The sequence below is a fragment of the Sycon ciliatum genome, chromosome 7 (assembly GCF_964019385.1).
Source record: "Sycon ciliatum chromosome 7, ocSycCili1.1, whole genome shotgun sequence".
Taxonomy (NCBI): domain Eukaryota; kingdom Metazoa; phylum Porifera; class Calcarea; order Leucosolenida; family Sycettidae; genus Sycon; species Sycon ciliatum.
In genome coordinates, this window is record NC_088649.1 from 30772308 (window position 1) to 30791134 (window position 18827).

The 18827-nt window shown below is 49.8% G+C and overlaps 2 protein-coding genes and 1 long non-coding RNA gene across 3 annotated transcripts; all 3 read left to right on the plus strand.

Moving 5' to 3' along the window:
- Positions 1–1770: 1770 nt before the first annotated feature.
- Positions 1771–7815, plus strand: LOC135821829 (uncharacterized). Its single transcript, XM_065334825.1, has one exon. It carries the CDS (start codon positions 1771–1773, stop codon positions 7813–7815), a length of 6045 nt encoding a protein of 2014 aa, XP_065190897.1.
- Positions 7816–10172: 2357 nt separating this feature from the next.
- Positions 10173–12163, plus strand: LOC135821317 (uncharacterized). Its single transcript, XM_065334378.1, has one exon. It carries the CDS (start codon positions 10519–10521, stop codon positions 11431–11433), a length of 915 nt encoding a protein of 304 aa, XP_065190450.1. The 5' UTR covers positions 10173–10518; the 3' UTR covers positions 11434–12163.
- Positions 12164–13740: 1577 nt separating this feature from the next.
- On the plus strand, positions 13741–17896 carry LOC135820654 (uncharacterized). The gene is made up of 2 exons (XR_010554165.1): positions 13741–14214; positions 17378–17896. It is a non-coding gene; the product is annotated as an uncharacterized LOC135820654 (long non-coding RNA).
- Positions 17897–18827: the final 931 nt, after the last annotated feature.

Consider the following 18827-nt stretch of genomic DNA (forward strand, 5'->3'; position numbering starts at 1 on the left):
AAAGATTACTACACGTTAAACACGAACTTCAGCACCAAGAACCACCAGGGTGGCGCTTCGGAAAACACGGCAACAAAGCAAGCAGGAAGCCACCACCAGCTACTCCTGGGAATGTCTGACAATGACATTTTCGGAGATTTGGCCCTGCCGCCAGTGGCACTACCGCCAGCACCTGTCTCGGCACAGCCATCGGTCTCGTCCGGCCGCGTCAACTCTGAATCTGTTTCAGGGAGCCAATCTCCAAGGCGCAACCATCCACTTTACTGTGAATCACAAATAATTCCTAACTCTCACTTGCTCTACTGCTTCGAGTTCCAGTGCTTTACTCATCTGTATATCTTACTCAAAATTTGATTCTTCCATATTTGAACACACGAAATTGAGGTCAAAGTCATGAAAAAAATATCACCACAAAACCATGTGCCAGCGTACAGTTGTAGATCTACGAACTGACCCTGATCGATGCAACCGAAAAGTGATGTTGTGTGGGTGGGATCGTCTGAAGCATATTCAAGCGAGGTACAGTCGGGCTTGATGGCTGATCAAAGCCCTCGGGCCCAGCCCTCGGGCCTACGGCCCTCGGGCTGGTCCCTTGGGCTTTGATCAGCCATCAAGCCCTCCGTACCTCGCTTGATTATCTACATGAATGATGAATAGCTGCCACGATCATTCCGACTGGTAAGTGGTAGCGCCTATTATGGCCTACGGGGAGTCGGAGAATCAGTCTTGCACCTAAAATAGTAATGATTGATTGGCGCAGGCTGTGAGTGTGATGGATTCCTGGTCGGCCGGTCATGGTTTGAATTGATAATACATTATAATAATAATTATTATTATCAAGAGTCCATAACCCCCCAGAGTGTGCAACTCGTGATCCTTCTCAGCACAAATCAGTGCCGCAACGAAATCCAAACTTCATACGTCATGTAGTGAGTAGCTATGACGAAATGGGAAGTTTGGCCCGGACCTACTTCGCCCGTTTGCCCAATTTGGGGTCTTTCTTTACGAATCCACGGCCACGTAACACGCCTGAAACTGAAAGGCTCAAGTACACAAAGAATTATTTTAGAGTTGTCGAACAGTTTTCTCTTTTGAGTGTCTCTCCGATAAGAGAAGAACAATGGCCACTGTTGAACCTAAAGCAAAGCGCTCCCCATTGTCGCCGGAGTGCAGTGTCTCTGTTTAGAAGAGTATCTCTTTGTCGTTGTTACTATAATCGAGTGGCACATTGATTGCCGCGCTGTGACTCAGCTAATTTCTATTTCGTTTGCCTTGTATTGTCTGACTAGGGGCGCTGTCACCCCGTCGGGTGCGAGCACCCTTGGACAGAAGCACTTCACTTCACGACAAGTGTTCATTTTCGTTTTCCTCTTCTGCTTCTGTTGCACAGTTTGAACTTTGAATGTGTGCTTTTTTCGTACTCTGCTCTCGATCGAACCATGCGCGGGTCGATCTCCATAATTTTATCTTCCGTTGCCATGACTGGCATTAGTACGCGTTCTGTACTCACTCGCTGCTTGGCACGCTTGCAGCGCGTCTTTTTTCTGTTGCAACCGGGGTTAACCCAGTGCCTGCGTGCACGGTACGGGATTTGCGATGCCACATCAGCGTTGGTGTGTCGTTGTGCTTCGTTGTTGTTTTGTTCTTTGCTGAGTGTGGTCGTTAAAACTGAGCAAGAACGGGGTCGTTGACAAGGCGTGGTTTCGATGTGCATGCCCTCCTGTCAACTCCAAACTATTGGTAGCAGAGGATGGTTTTCACGGAGCCATCATGGAGGTAAAACTAGAAGACCTCGCACGGAAAAAGAGAGAGCTGAAAACGGATTTCACAAATACGAGGAGAAATTTGACAGTGGAGTCAACGAATGAGGTGCCGAACCAGGATGACGTAAATGCATGGAGAAGCCACTTGACGACAGTGTATGACGAGACCAAGAAGGTCATCATGGAGTACATGGAAGCGGTGGTGGACACTGACTCTAGGAGACATGCTGGTCTCCAGAAGCAGTACAAGCAGCTGGAAGGCCAGTATTCCGATGCCATGGAATTGGCCAGGAGTGTGCTCATCAGGAGCAGCAGAGCGAGCCTGGCAGCGTCGACCAGGCAGACTCCCAGTCCCAAGCAATCGCCACTGAGAGGGGCAACGCCTTTACTGGCGTCAGTACGAGAGGAAAGCAGAGAAATTCTAGATCTGCGTGCGGCGCTCCAAGATGCACCGTTTCTTGGTCGCCAGGACGATGCGCGGGTTATGTTGCCCAGGGCTGCAGACTATGGAGAACGGGTGAAAGTAGAGCCGGACAGTCGTGTCGTAATGTTCAGTGGTCAGCGTGTGGGGGAACCTGCCGAACCCTTCCCGACCGTTGCCATGGCAACCCCGTCAGCACACGCGCCACCGCAAACGGATATGATCAACAGCAATGCATGTACCGCTTTATCTGCAGCAGCTGCAGAGTACCAGCCACGTAGTTCAGTGCTGCCAGCGTCATTTGCAACTATGACCACGGGCAGCAACGCTCCCGCTATAAATCAGGAACAAGGCTCTGCCTTCCTGATCCACGATACTGCTGATCAAACACCTAGTATGATGTATGCAACGTATGGCAACAATAGTGCTAGGCCGCAGCAGGCATACATGTACCAACAACAGCAACCGCAGTGGAGTGCGAGCAATAGTGCAGTCATGTACAACTCACCTGTGTCTACTGGACCGTCGCACACCATCTCGGCCGGAGCGTCACAGTACGGTGCGAGACCCAGCGCTGGCATGCAAGCACCCCAGACCGCAGTATTCGCCCCAGTTCCGACATATGTCGGAGGCACCGCAGCTCGACCTGCGCCACGGACTGCTCCAGCAGCAGCTGCACAGATCAACATCGCCAGCAAGTTGAAGCGGATCGAAATTGCCGTGTTCACCGGAGAGAAGCGAAAATACGAGCGCTGGAAATCCGCTTTCAGCGTTTGTGTGGACCAGCAGCCGCTCTCCGCTGAATTCAAACTGCTGCAGCTCCGACAGTACGTGGCGGGTGAGGCGCTGGATGCCATCGAGAGTCTTGGCTACTCGGCAGCAGCATACGATGCTGCTCTGCGGCGGCTGGAGCGACGCTTCGGTGGGAGTCGCCGGCGCCTTGCGGTTAGGATGGAAGAGCTGGAACGATCTCCACCTATTCGATCCGGTAGAGCCCAGGACCTGGAGCGCTTTACCGATGTGCTCGACATGGCAGTGGTGACGTTAAAGGATGCCGGTATGCACACCGAGCTAGGTACCGGCATTCTCTACCAGCGGATCCAGCAGAAGCTGCCGGTGAACTTGTTGGCCCAGTATCGCCGCTGGATAGTACACCACCAAAAGGACGAATCGGTCGAGGTGCTGCTGGAGTGGCTGAATGCCGAGGCAGAAGTTCTTGCTGCCGCCACGGAAACTATCGAAGGCATCAGCCAGCAGCATCACGTCAGGAGCCAATTGTCAACCAGCGGGACAAGTCGAAATCAGCCGACTCGGACGGCAACTGCTCACGACGCTGTGCAACCGCGCACGACCACGTTCGTGACAGCTACAAACACCGCTGGCAATGTGCCGACCGCAAGGTCCACATGCCAATGCTGCAATGGTGGCGAGCACCCGATCTGGCGCTGCCCAGAGTTTGAGAAACAAACTGTAAGCCAGCGCTGGGCAGCAGCGAAGCGAAGCAAGTCATGCTATAGATGCCTTGCGACTGGGCACAGCGGCAAGGACTGCCCACGGGACCGGGAGTGCGGTATCGACGGGTGCACGCAGCATCACCATCGCCTGCTGCACAGTGAGCCCCGTCAACCGCCTCCAGCGTCGTCAACCCACGCCTCCGGAGAGACTGGAGCCATGCAGCCGGAGAACTTCAGTGCTGTCTCCCTCGGAAACAGCACGAAGGGAGAGGAGAACAGAGTACGGACGGTGACGTCGATTCGGACAGTTCCCGTTCAGCTATCCAACGGCAAGCGGTCGCTAACTGTTAACGCGCTGCTGGACGACGCCAGCACGCGCTCGTACATAGCGAGCAATGTTACGGCAGAACTCGGCCTGATTGGATCCAGTATGTCGCTGACCATCAGCAAGCTGAATGGACAGCAAGAGACCATTCACACGGTACCAGTATCGTGCACTCTGCGAAGTGTTGACGGAGCCACGTCGACGACTCTCCATGCGTGCACAATCGAGCAGCCAACTGGCAACATGGAAGTTGTAGACTGGCACCACCTGGGAAAGCAGTACGCACATCTAGCCAACGTTGAGTTTCCGCCACTACCGTCGAAACGCCACATTGACGTGCTTATCGGTGCCGACTATCCGGAGCTTCACATGGCGTATGAAGAGCGCTCGGGTAACAGCCATGAGCCCGTGGCGCGTCGGACGGCATTAGGTTGGACCTGCATCGGCCAAGTACAACCAGCACACCCAGCGGCGAGCTGCTGCTTCACAATGTTCAGCGACGGTGACCTACAGAGCAGCTTGAAGCGCCTGTGGGAAATCGAAGAAGTGAACAGCAGCACTACGAAATTCATGTCACGCGACGACAAGGTGGCAGAGCAGAAAGTTGCAGCGTCGTTGAAGGTGACGGACGGCCGCTACTGCGTTGGCATACCCTGGAAATCCGAACGTCCAGTCATGCCTGAAAGCCGAGCGAAGGCACTCGGCCGTCTGCACAGCTTGGAGAAGCGGCTGCGACGTGACTCAGCAGCAGCAACAGCGTACAGCGATGTCATCCGCAAGTACCTAGCCAACGGGTACATTCGACGAGTGCCTGACAACGAGTGTGGAGGTTCTGTAAACGAATGGTACCTTCCACACTTCGCCATCATCCGTGAAGATAAGGCCACCACGAAGACACGTGTGGTTTTCGACGCAGCTGGCATCAGCAATGGTGTAGCGCTGAACGATGTTATCAGTGCTGGTCCCAAGCTGCAGCAATCGCTACCGAAGGTACTCCTGCGCTTCCGGCAGAACAAGGTCGCCATCATCTGCGACATCCAGGAGATGTATCTCCAGATATCCCTGGCTCCGGAGGACAGGCCCTTCCATCGCTTTCTTTGGCGGGATAACGAGCAGGAACCGGCCACATACGAGTTCAATCGAGTGGTCTTCGGTGTGAACGCGTCGCCTTTCCTAGCGCAGTACGCGGCTAGACACAATGCTCATCAGCACGCCGACACCTATCCTCGTGCAGCGGAAACGGTCCTTGAGTCAACGTACATGGATGACTCCATGGACTCTGTTCGAAGCGATGAGGAAGGCGTTGAGCTCGTAAGGCAGCTGTCGGCGTTGTGGCACAAAGCCAGTATGCACCCGCGAAAATGGCTGAGCAACTCCACGGCGGTGTTGCAGACCATCCCGGAGGAGGATCGCGCTGAGGAGATCAACCTCACGAAGGGAGAGCTGCCGAATGTCAAGACACTGGGAGTCCTCTGGCTTGCCAAGGAGGACCAGTTCACGTTCCAGCTGCAGCTGTCGGGGATCGGCTCAAGTCCTACGAAGCGCGCATTTCTCAGTGCAACAGCAAGTTTGTTTGATCCACTTGGACTCCTCGCACCGTACCTCGTGCAAGCAAAGGTCCTGCTGCAAGAGATGTGGCTTTGTGGAGCAGCATGGGATGAGCAACTGCCCCCAGCAATCGTCAAGAAGGTTCTCGGCTGGCTTGAGCAGGTGACGGAGCTATCAACAGTACGTGTACCACGCTGCCTGACGGCCACGGGACGCACAGCAATCAGCAGCCAGCTTCACGTGTTCTCAGATGCGTCCGAGGTCGCATACGGAGCAGTCGCGTATCTGGTCAGTCACTATGACACTGGAGAACCGACAGCACGGTTCGTCGCAAGCAAGGTCCGTGTGGCACCAGTGACTGCTGTCAGCGTTCCGCGGCTTGAGCTAATGGCGGCGACAACCGGAGCAACGCTCGCCACATCATCCGCCGAGTCACTGAACCTCGACCCCCGAGCAACGACGCTATGGTCGGACAGCAGCAACGTTCTGCACTGGATCACCAACTACAGCCGCACCTTCAAGCAGTTTGTGGCTAGTCGAGTGGGCGAGATTCAACGGCAAACCAATCCTACCCAGTGGCGGTACGTGCCCACCGCGCTCAATCCAGCCGACCTGGTCTCTCGAGGAATGTCAGTGCAAGAGTTGGCGGGAAGCAGTTTATGGTGGAACGGTCCCGGCTTCTTGGGTGCCGCTGAAAGTGAATGGCCTGTTCAGCCAGAATTGAAGCCCCGTCCGTCAACTCTGGAGTTGAAGAAAGACAATCAACCGACGGACGAGTCCATCGAGCTGACTGCGGTGACCGTCGACCAATGCCACAGCGAGCTGAATCGTCTAGAGCCAAGCCGCTACTCCGACTGGGTACGAATGTGCCGTGTTCATGCTTGGTGTGTGCGATTCGCTACGAATTGCTCAGTACCACCCGCACAGCGAGAGTTTGATGAATTATCGCCACAAGCGATCCGAGACTCTGAGGAGTTCTACATCAAGCGAGCGCAGCAACAGTCGCTACCAGAGTATGCTGCAGTTAAGGCAGGCAAGCCGATCCCTGCAACCAGCAAGCTAGTCTCGCTCAAGCCGATGATTGACGACGCCGGCCTGCTACGCGTCGGAGGTCGACTACAGCATGCAGACTTCTTGACTGCAGAACAACGCAATCCGATCGTCCTACCACGAGGGGATCGTGTGACACAGCTGATTGTCAAGGCATGTCACGAACGAGGATATCACGCGTTCGGTGTCAGCCATACGCTAGCCGAACTCTCGTCGCGCTACTGGATCGTCGCTGGCCGCGAAGAGGTGCGAGCTTGGGAAGCCAAGTGTGCGAGGTGCGCCCGGAGCCGTACGAAGCCGGCAATGCAGGTGATGGCGCCACTACCTAAGGTCCGAGTCAGCCTGCCGCTACGCGCATTCGGCCGAGTCTCTGTAGACTACGCCGGACCGTTTATGACAAAGCAGGGTCGCGGCAAGACACAACACAAGCGGTACCTGTGCTTGTTCACCTGCTTGCAGACGAGAGCAGTGCATCTCGAGCTGTCATACGCGTTGACAACGGACTCGTTCCTGCAGGCGTACGTACGCTTCACCAATCGACGGGGAGTACCGATCGACGTCATCTCCGACAATGGCACGAATTTCGTCGGCGCCACCAATGAGCTTGCTCAGCTAGTCAAGCAGCTTGATGCAGAGGCGATTCAGCGGCAGACAGCGGATCAGCAGACTAGCTGGCGTTTCAACCCTCCAGCAGCACCACATTTCGGCGGAGTGCATGAGGCGTTAGTGAAATCGGCAAAGCGTGCTATCTCGGCGATTCTGAAGAACGCGGAGGTCACAGACGAGGAGCTATTGTCTGCTATCGTCGGCGCGGAGGTGCTCATGAACTCACGGCCACTGTCCTACGTGTCGGCAGATGGTCGTGACCCAACTCCGCTAACGCCCAATCATTTCATGTATGGCCAAATCGGTACTCGGTTCGCACCTGCAGGAGTGGACGAGAGCGAGTTCAACCCTCGGCAACGCTGGCGTGTAGTGCAAGAACTCGTGCTGCACTTTTGGCGGAGATGGATGCAGGAAGTCGTGCCAGAGCTGAACCGGCGACTCAAGTGGAGGACGGCCGAAACAGACCTCAAGGTCGACGACATCGTTCTAGTGACATCCCAAGACAACCCACGGGGCACCTGGCCAATGGGTCGCGTCACCGAAGTGCACCCTGGTCCAGACGGACACGTGCGAGTTGTGAAGGTCAAGGTGGGCGACAAGACCTACACCCGCCCAATCGTGCGTCTTTGTAAGCTATTCTGTGAGTAGCTCCTTGTTTGCCTATTTCAGAACAATAATCAATTTCGAATTTTTTGGTCACTGTGAATTTCGGCACAGTGAGAAGGGAGAGAAATGTTTAGAAGAGTATCTCTTTGTCGTTGTTACTATAATCGAGTGGCACATTGATTGCCGCGCTGTGACTCAGCTAATTTCTATTTCGTTTGCCTTGTATTGTCTGACTAGGGGCGCTGTCACCCCGTCGGGTGCGAGCACCCTTGGACAGAAGCACTTCACTTCACGACAAGTGTTCATTTTCGTTTTCCTCTTCTGCTTCTGTTGCACAGTTTGAACTTTGAATGTGTGCTTTTTTCGTACTCTGCTCTCGATCGAACCATGCGCGGGTCGATCTCCATAATTTTATCTTCCGTTGCCATGACTGGCATTAGTACGCGTTCTGTACTCACTCGCTGCTTGGCACGCTTGCAGCGCGTCTTTTTTCTGTTGCAACCCAGTGCCTGCGTGCACGGTACGGGATTTGCGATGCCACATCAGCGTTGGTGTGTCGTTGTGCTTCGTTGTTGTTTTGTTCTTTGCTGAGTGTGGTCGTTAAAACTGAGCAAGAACGGGGTCGTTGACAAGGCGTGGTTTCGATGTGCATGCCCTCCTGTCAACTCCAAACTAGTCTCTGTGGACGATATTCGTCAGTTTTTGCTCGATCTGGGCTCCTCATTTTCTTCTCTCGATTGTCGAGTGTTGGAAATTGTACCAAAATGGGACTGAGGAGCAGGTTGAAGCACATCTACTTCGAAATCGATCGGGTCTTCATGCCGTGCCAAGAGCTATTTCCATCAAATCTTGTAAATCTATATCCATGCCTATTCTTGCTATCCCGGAGTCACGAACTCTCCCAATACAAGCTTTTCAGACAACGAGCAGAGAAACTCTCTTCAAATAAAAAAATTCTGTGACTGTGAAATCAAAGCCGTTCTGCTGACACTGCATAGCCCGTGGAGCAAACGTTTTACGTGACACTTCCGTGGCTTGCTTCCACTTGGAACCCCCGCCGGATGTACCAGATATGCACATGGCCCCATCCGCCCATGCTTGCCCGGGGACCGGATGACGCAATGTTTGGATTTCGTTGCGCCAGACCCCAACCTGGAGTTGCACACTCTGGGGGGTTATGGACTCTTGTTATTATGTACTGTGTGTAGACTAATGACTACCGACTACCCACTGTTACGTACACGACAGTGCTTACGTAGCACTGTTCTGTGGCAGCACGTTTCATACAAAAATGACAACCACATGATGGCACTGCAATATGACTGCATGCACTGAGTGATAGACTTCGTGTAATGATGAAGAAAGACGTCGCCGGTGTTTAGGTGATAAGGCCAAAACAAAAAAATAGGCTTGTTTCCGGTCGGCAACCCCTCAAAAAGGAGACTCGGTCGGCCGGAATGAAACTTTTTTGGATACTTTTTTTGGTTCCTGGTATTGATGGACAAGAGCACCTACACATGTACATTGTACATACATCATGGCAAGGATCAATGTCAAAGTTGCCTGACTCACTGTTCTTGTACAGCATGTGGTGTATTCCTGTTTTCGTACATCCTGAGAAATCAAGCAAACAGTTTGAGTCCTTCCAGCTCCGTTATTCTAGCTCGTATCGACCCCGGAGGTTTTGAGCCGACAACTGAGAATCTTTGCTACCTTGTGGGTGTTTCGATTGTGGAATTCGGTTGAGATTTGACTGAGTTATGACTCGTTGGCCACCGTTTGTATACATTTGGGACCAAAAAAAAGTTTCAGAATTTGGGAAAAAGTGGCCCGGTCGGGCGACCGGAAACAAGGTCATTATTTGTTTTGGCCTAACATTACTTCGGGCAATGTACATGACTGGTTGAACTAACGTCCGACAAGAATGAGTCAGCAGTAACCTTTGCGCTTTTGCATAAGACCGGCTGAACTCGGAACAAGTCTGTTACTTGTGTCAGTTCGCCTTCACTCAGTTCGTAGATCTACTTTTTTTGAAAAGATCACTAACAATTATCTTGAAGCATCTGGCACACAGTATCGCTCACGCACACGCAGATTTTCTCTGTCTCTTTCTTGTTCGTATGCCAGTTTGTTTCAACCAATCGTAGCTGGGATCGGGGTGCATGAATTCGTAGTCACGGATCGCGCAAGCCTTCCGGATCCGGAACGCCGTGCATGCGTGAAACATCCACGTGACAGAACTCAGTCTGAAGAGTGAAGTCTAGTTTCAGACAGACACGGAGTAGTCCTGCATGTGCAGCGCACATGCACAGTGTCACTGTCAGTGATACTCAGCTGTAGCTGTTCATATCAGTTGTGCGCGCTAGCTACATGACTGTGCTTGTACCACTGAGACTGTTCATTAGTAGTATTTCAGAATTCAGTTCAGGCAGTTGAGGAAGGTGTGGGCTTGCTGATCCGCGCAAGCCTCTAATGCTCTTCACTGCTCGCCTGGTTGTGGCAGAGGAGATTCGAATGACATCCAGCCAGCAAACTGTACGCGTTGTGGTGTTCTATCGCGACGCTTGACGCGTGTGTAACGCTCCAACAGCAAACAGATCATTGAGTTGAGGAACCTGGTGAGGGCTGGACCAGCATCTAAAGACCCGCCTTTTGTTTGTGGATCTACAACCGGCGAAGTGAAGCGGTCAGTGAGGTACAACTCTAGCTGAATACAGATTCCTGTTGTGCTCGATCTCATTCAAGATGCGCCTCACTACCTTGCTTGTGTGGCTGGCGATGTGCGCCGTTCTACCGCATTCCGCGCAGTCCGTGTTTACGCAGTCGCAGAAAGACGCCATGCTGAACGCGCACAACAACGCCAGGTCTATCGCCTCACCTACGCCCTGTACGCCACTACCAGCCATGACGTGGAACACTGTACTGGCCAACGTGGCACAGGCGTACGCTGACAGGTGTATTTACGAGCACAATGGAGCAAGAACATCGGACACCAACGGAGCTTTCTCGTATGTGGGTGAAAACCTGTACATCAGTACGAACACGCCCTCTGACCCAGCCGTCAGTGTGACGTCATGGGATAGAGAGAAACAAGACTACGACTACGCCACTCTGGCGTGCGCACCTGGCAAGGTCTGCGGTCATTACACCCAGATTGTGTGGAACTCCAGTCAGCAGCTGGGCTGTGGGGCGAAACTGTGCGACGCGGCAACCACCCAAAGCTACCCATTCGACAAGAGTAAATACTCCAAAGGTTACATTGTGGTGTGTAACTACGGACCCGGTGGCAACTATCGTGGTCAGAAGCCATACAAGGCATGTGCACAGTCTACCACACAAGTGCCCACCACTGAGATGCCCACCACCGAGATGCCCACCACGCAGATGCCCACCACGCAGATGCCCACCACGCAGATGCCCACCAGTGAGATATCCACCAGTGAGATGTCAGCCACCAGCATCACATCCCAACATCCATTGCCAGCAGCCACATCCAGCACACCCCCTGAAGCGGAGCCTTCTCAGGCAGCTGTCAACAGCACGGGTCAGTTTCCGGGGACCACGCTGTCGGAACGCTCTGCAGGCCAGATGCTGCACCCGCATGCAAGTCATTGCCTCATCCCGTCTGCTCTTATCTTTCTCTTGTATCTGATAGCCTAGGCTATGCGCCTTTTTTTGGAAGTATGAATTGCATAATAATAATTCTTCAATAAAAAATCTTGTAGGACGCATCACGCAGCTTCATAAGTAAAAAATTGGTTGTGAGCAACACTGGCTCACACTCAAATAACTGCTTTTCACCAGAAAAATATTATATTTCAACGTTTCGGTCATGAAATAACCATCATCAGGAATGAAGTGGGCACACCGGTTAGGATGGGTTAATATACGAGGAGCGCTGCAAACTGATAACAAATCACACCTGCATGCACTATGACGAGAGAGAGAACAAAAGGACAAAACATCACCAAAAAAACCCAGGTATAGAAATAACGCAATACGCGACAACTCTAAAAATGGCACAGGTACAAGCAACAAACAGAATGTACATGTGCACTAGGTGCGTGCAGACATGTAATTGCAGGCGCTAGCAACAACAGTAGTAGCAAATTTTTATAATTCTTCAAAGTAATAATAATAATTGCAATTTCATCCTGGTTCGAGTCCTGGTGGTGTGACTGATGATTTTTTCTTTCTTTCATATCTGGCTTGCAAGTGTTGAGTTTCGGAGAGAAAAGAGCAGTACGTGGCATGCGGCCTCTAATTTCCTAACACTTTGTGAAATTCTCCGTGAAGTCCAAATTTGAAATTGCAATTTGTATTTGCTCGCAGTGGACATAGTTTGATGCGCTCCCCATGATATCAAGCGAATGGCCGAGGGCCCTCTTGATTGGTGTGAGTTGCCAGTATGATGCAAGCCAGATAATGATTGATCGAGGAAGGATAGATTTACCATCACTGTGGATAAGAGTCATACTGTAGCTCAGTTGGTTAGAGCATTGCTCGCGAATAACAAGGTCCCTGGTTCGAGTCCCGGTGGTGTGACTGATGATTTTTTTCTTTCTTTCATATCTGGCTTGCAAGTGTTGAGTTTCGGAGAGAAAAGAGCAGTACGTGGCATGTGGCCTCTAATTTCCTAGTTTGAACAAACGGCGAGGAGACAACAATTTGATAACCGCAATCAGTAATACAAGCTGGATCGACATTTGTGTACACTGTATTCATGTATTGTAAAACTGTGGAGACAATGTGCAATAAAACGATGAAAAATGTGAAGAAATTGTGTAGAGAAAGAAAGGGATTCAAACAAGTTTTCGTACAACAGTCATCAGGAATCGTCGTTGTACTAAAGGACACTGAAACAAAAATTGAACTATTATAGAAAATCTAAGTTAGAGAAATAACACTAAGAGCAACAACAGTGAAAATTACAAGTGTGAATTTTAACAATCAAAGCGAGAACTGAACAAAGGAGAAAGGAAGGAAAGACAACGTGATAACACATAACAGCAGTACATTACACCTAGAACATTAACGGCCAAGCTTGGCCGCACTAAACACGACACGTTACTTGAACAATTTCAACCCAATTATACTATCTTTCTGTACACACAAATTAGGCTTGTACAGACGCTGATAGATAGCTTCCAACACTTTTAACTGTAGTCCATAACCATGACGACCACGGCACAATACAGTGAACGAAGAGTCGGAATACGCACCGCAACAATCAGGACTAGCCAGCAGATGATTGTACACTGAAGACTTGCTACCACGAAACCTACGTACAACACTAACACTCTCACCGGCACTCTCACCATCACTCCCATCACTGCTCTCCGACTCACTGCTCCCTCCGCCGTCCGTTCCATCCTCCGCTTCCTCTGTACTCTCTCTGTCTCGTCCATCCCGCCTGACCGGGTCCATTGAACTCAACTCGGCCGTCCCCCTGCTATCACGTCCCTCCTTTCGCCCTCGTCCGCTGAGTGCGTAGCTTCTGTTGTAGTTGGCTGTTGATCGTCTTGGTCTTTCAATTATGGGCTTGGATGGTGGATTAATTGTGGTTGCTGCCATGAGCAATGCTCTAACCACTGAGCTATGGGACCAGGCTGAACCCAGAAGGCGCTGACAAGATTTTCACTCCAAAGGCAGCTCACAACACGTGCCACACATACTGATGGCACTTGGGTCAGGGTCCCAGGTTCGAGTCCTGGTGGGTCTGGTGTTTTTTCTCTTTTCAGGCAGTTCACTTCCCCGAATGATCCTTTGAATTTGAAGTTCTCCCAATTTGTAGTGTTAATGCAGCTGTCAGTGTTGCTCGCGGTCTGCCACTGGCAAGCTCCACCGCCGCAAGAACCGATGGCGGAGGATCAGGAGGAGGCAGTGGTACCGGGACCGCAAGCGGCACCGCCTCAGCCAAACCCGCCGGGGGCACCGACGAGGAGGTATATTATGGCACCGCAGGCCGCGCACCTGAGGGCCTTTCTGGAAGCCTTACTCGATCGGATAGAGCGAAACTGAGCACCCTGGGATGCGAGCAGTTTTTAGTACTCCCGGGTCCGAAATCTCACCACCAGGCCGGGCTGATCAAAACGTCTGCCGGGTCTGCAGCCTACAAACGATGGATCTGCCGACACTGTGCTGTCGACGACATGTCCGCCAAGGCACCTTGCGTGAAAGCAAGGAACGCTTTTTTTTAGAAAGGAAGCTTCTTCTCCAAAATTTAAAAAAAAATTGAAAATTATTCCTTCTGAAAAGCTTGACCTCGAAGCTGACTGCTGAATGCGATTAGGAAAGAAGATTCCTGAAGATGCACCAGACTGATTCTGGCAAGCCGTCTGTCGTCTGGATATGCACTGTTGTTCGTCATGGTCAACAATCTTCTACGTTCGTCCTTTCGTTTTCCTGACCACGATGATGACAAGCAGCTCTCATGCTCAGGTTAGTGCTACTTGTATGTCTGGGCACACAACACATCTGAGATGCACCCACTGACGTTATCGAACTGAAGAATGCAGCAAGGGTTCCTCGGATTCTCTTGATTTCGGAACAAATTTCCTTCACTTTCACCCTCTCCGTATCTTCCCCATGCCCTCCATGCATACACAATCGAGTTTGCACTTCAAATGTTGTTTTTACTTTGGCAGTGCGTTCGATAACGTTAGGACAGTCTAAGTTAGGTGTTCTTTTCTTCAGGCTTATTGGGCCTGTAAAAATTCTAAAAAATAGCTTCCAAATGCTAAACGCAGGTCCCTATGAATACGGTTCTGCTGCGCTGGGCAATGATGTTTGCGCCAATCTACACTCTATGCAGCTGTCACAGCAGCCACAACTGATCCTCTCTCTCTCTCTGATCACTATTTGATAAAGCCCACTGTTGCACAGGATCTCGGGTGGGAAGAAGCGATGAATCGATACATGGCAGTGTGAATAAAAGAAGAACAAATTCACAGTGCACGTGAGACTCGGTTAGAAAGACTGATTTCTGCATTCGTAAGAACGTCACACCCCGGGGATCATGATAAAGAAAATAAAGGTCGTGAAAATGACTGAAAGAACCAAAAAAGTAGTTGATCTTCCAGCCAGCTTAGCCTGGCACTACCATACTAGCAGTGCTACCAAGTACCAGCCCTCCATATTTTCTGTATTTGTACGGAAAATCACTCCTTGTCCGCACTACAGAATTTGAGCAAATGGTATAGAAAATCGAAGAGGATCAATCAGCTGTGTAGAAGCATTGCAAGTGTAAGCTGAGCGATGAATAGTCTTGTACCAAAGCGAGTGCATGCCGTACCACGACAACATGTACATGTAGCACAAAAAATAATGTCGTGAGTGCAAGTCACACATGTTTTACACTACTAAATGCATCCACCGACATGCATGTGCGTGTCAAAAAACTTTGTAGTGCAACTTGCATGCAATGTACACGGCAGTACGCAACACACTGCAAGATACGGAAAATCAGAAGTCTGAGTACGCAAAACGAACTCAATTGGTGGGCAGCTCTGTACTGGCCTGTACGGAGGGAGTGAATCTCAATGTGTGCAATGCACGCACTTCGGCCGACAGTGAAAACTATGCAAGTCGTGTAGGTTTGTAGGATGAATGTGAGTCCTTTAAGACAAGCGCCTGAGTGGAGTAGCCCATCGAAAGAAGAGTACTTGACACCGCGAAGTGGAGTCTGCGCATACAACAGTGAGGGGGTAAAATTAGCTATGACTGATTCTGCATGTGTGTCACATTACTCTAGCAGATAGGCACACGTGTTGTTCCAAAAAGATGCTTATGTCAGTGTCTGAATATGTCATGTACCAGGTAATATTGTTGCCAGGATCTCACGGTGAGAGTCAGACTTGGATATGGTATCAATTAGGGGTGAAACGATTACACTTTTCAACTATCGGTTAACCTACCCTTGCATCGATTCGATTATCGATTATGATATCAATTACTGTGTCCTAGAAATTATCGCGCCAGACCAGCACAAAGTATGCCGTGTTGACATATACATATATACATGTACATACACACATGCAGATAAACCGGGTACTCTACACAATGCAGTGGCACATCACGTGCCGGTGCAGACAGTCAGTTTTTTATTCCCGTAGCTATGCAGAAGACGTTACTTCAGTAACGTCTGGCGCTAGCCAGGGTCCATACAGCTTTAATTTGGTGTTTGTTTGTTTGTTTGTTTGTGTCACGCCTGGCGCTATCCCGTATCTGTCCCGTACTGTACCGTACCAACAAAGACAGCTGGCCACAATATTTTTGTTTGTTTGTGCCAGGGAGTAGTACAATACCGGTATTGTACTACTCCCTGGTTTGTGCCATCGACATGCCTGGCGCTATCCCGTACCTGTCCCGTACCATCAAGAGAATGAGTATATATGCGAACGGTGTATCAGGGGAATGCATTCAGTGCAGTAACATTTTGTGTGGATTTGTGTGCGAGGCCGAGATCCCACTAGCAGGCTGGCTGGGCCGCCTGTCGACCAGCCCGGGAATCGCATGTAGGCCGATAGCATAATAATTATAACGTGTATACAGTCATGTAGATGTATAGCAGGGAGTCATAATTATTATGTAAACGACTCCCTGCTGTATGGGGAGATTTTCTGGAAAGAAATACGAAGTAGGGAGACGAGTAAATGCAATCCGAATGGATGTTAGTTGCCGTCAGTATAATAAGAATAAGAATAAGAAGAACGCCCGTGATCGGCAGAGTCAGCGCCGGTCCCAGGAAACGTCAGGACAGACATCCCGTCGACTCCAGAACGCCCGTGATCGGCAGAGTCAGCGCCGGTCCCATAGCTATGCAGAAGACATTACTTCAGTATCTCATTGAAACGTTTTTTGCAATACAATGATGTAGCTTATCAAAGGAAAAAGCATTTCCATCAGTTCTAACAACATACACCATGAGCTAGGCAACAAAGCATAGCGCAGGGCCCTGAGCTTACAAGCTCTCTCGTTTATTTTTATTTTTTCACGGCCCCTACTGGAAAACATTTGGACAAGAAAAAGAAACGAGGAAAAGGACAAAGTACAGTATCTAGTAGTGCTGTACATGACATCTTTTGATTCTTGCAGGCGTTTCTTTTTTTTTAGAATCGCGTAATCGAAAAAGACAGCGTAATCGAAATCGTTTCCTTGTAATGATCAATTAGACGGATAACCGATATAATCGTTTCAGCCCTAGTATCAATAGATTATCAATATCATACATCACCACCCAAAGTATTAGCCGAAGGGCCCGTTTGTGTGGTGGTGTATGATTTCGTGAGCAAGATGAAGTGGCTACAGATGTGTTTTATATAACACCCTAAGGAAAGATCATCAATACTGGGGAAAGTGATTCTGGTAGCATGTTGTATCCAGTGTGGCATGACAGAGACTCCCTCGATTTAGGCTAAGGCCTGTGGAGAATACATAAATACAATACATACAGGCATCGCAACCTTCGGATTATAATTATGCACTTTTGCTTGCCTCCTGGAGTGTGGTTGTACCTTGGTTCAGTAGACTTTGTTTTTCGAATTCGTTTCTATAACATTAGGTTTCTTTGTGTTGCTGCTATGTCTTTTCATGTGTTTTACAGGATTGCCATCTGTTGATGAATACCACTCTGAGGCACACTCACGAGCGAAGGTGTTTGAGAATCCATGTCGGAATGATGGTCGTGTTGGCCTAAAGGTGCATTACATTGCCGATACTCGCCACCTCCACCCTGGAACATGTTCAATTTCTGTTTCTCGTATGGAAGGACCGAACAGGTTGTTTTCCTGCCTCAGTGGACCACTCAAGACTAAACAGCACTGATGGAAGAAGATTTGCCGCGAATCTCGTTCACATAATCAGCCTGTTTAATTGCTGTACTGAGGTGACTGCTTCATAACAATGACCAAGCAGCATTAATTTTTGCATAGTACTGCAGTGCCCCTAAAATTGGAGAATATCGAAGTTCTCTGATAGCATTGTGATTCATTTGTGAATAAACATCACTACTCTTTTTGAGTAGCATAGCAATGACAGAGTTGGTTTGATGTATGACAAAAATGGAGCCGCTTTTTAAACCTGTACTATAATCAGTACCGCCGGAAGCAGTTTTTGATTGGTCTGGTAGTTTCATGGCCTTTTATACTTTGTGTGTGATATGGCGGGTACACACGTCCTCCACAGCAGGAAACATTTGTTGGTGGCCAACCAGACCGGTTCCAGCGGGCCTGATAATTGTGGGGGTCATGAGCAGCTCAAGTACTTTGCATGGTTTTGGACATGTCCTCAGTTGAAACCGACTTCCCCAAGCGTTCTCTGAGGGGACCTCAGTCTACTCTATCAGTTCATGTACTTGTATTCTGTGAAGTGACATGACCATTCGTGGGGACCTTGCTCATAACTGCAAAAGTCCTCGTCTGATTTTTCCGAATCAATTGAACGTTGTACATGTGCATGTAGTGAAAGCCACATGCAAAATGCTGTTCCATGACACTCATCTGCCACCAAGCACTGGGTTCATTGGCTGAAAATATTCTTCGGCACAGTAAAGTCGTGCGCCCAAGAGCGTGGAAGCCTAGAACATCCAGCCTGAAATACTAAGAACACCACAGCCCAAAATTAAGAATTGCGGTGCTGGGTTTGTGCTGTTGTAAAACACGGGGATTGTTATTGATTGTTATGTTGTACATGTATTTGAGCTTTACTACTACATACACGTCTGTCATACACAATACTCAATCTGAGGACAACATGCTGTTTCGCTCATCAATGCAGCACAGAGAAAATGAGGCAGATGAATGTCCTGCTAGAGAGCATCGAATACTGTAAGACATGTTATTATAACGATTGTCCAAAATTCATAGGTTAACGAGAAGATATGTTTAACGACCTCGAGGTATTCCGGCATATCCACACACAACATATATGAAGCAGTATGGCCTCAACGGATCTTATTATAACGAAGAAATGTCATCCAATAAAGCGTTAGATTTACTTCCTCGTTATAATTATATACATGTCTTACAGTACAGGTATAGAATTATGCCTTGCAG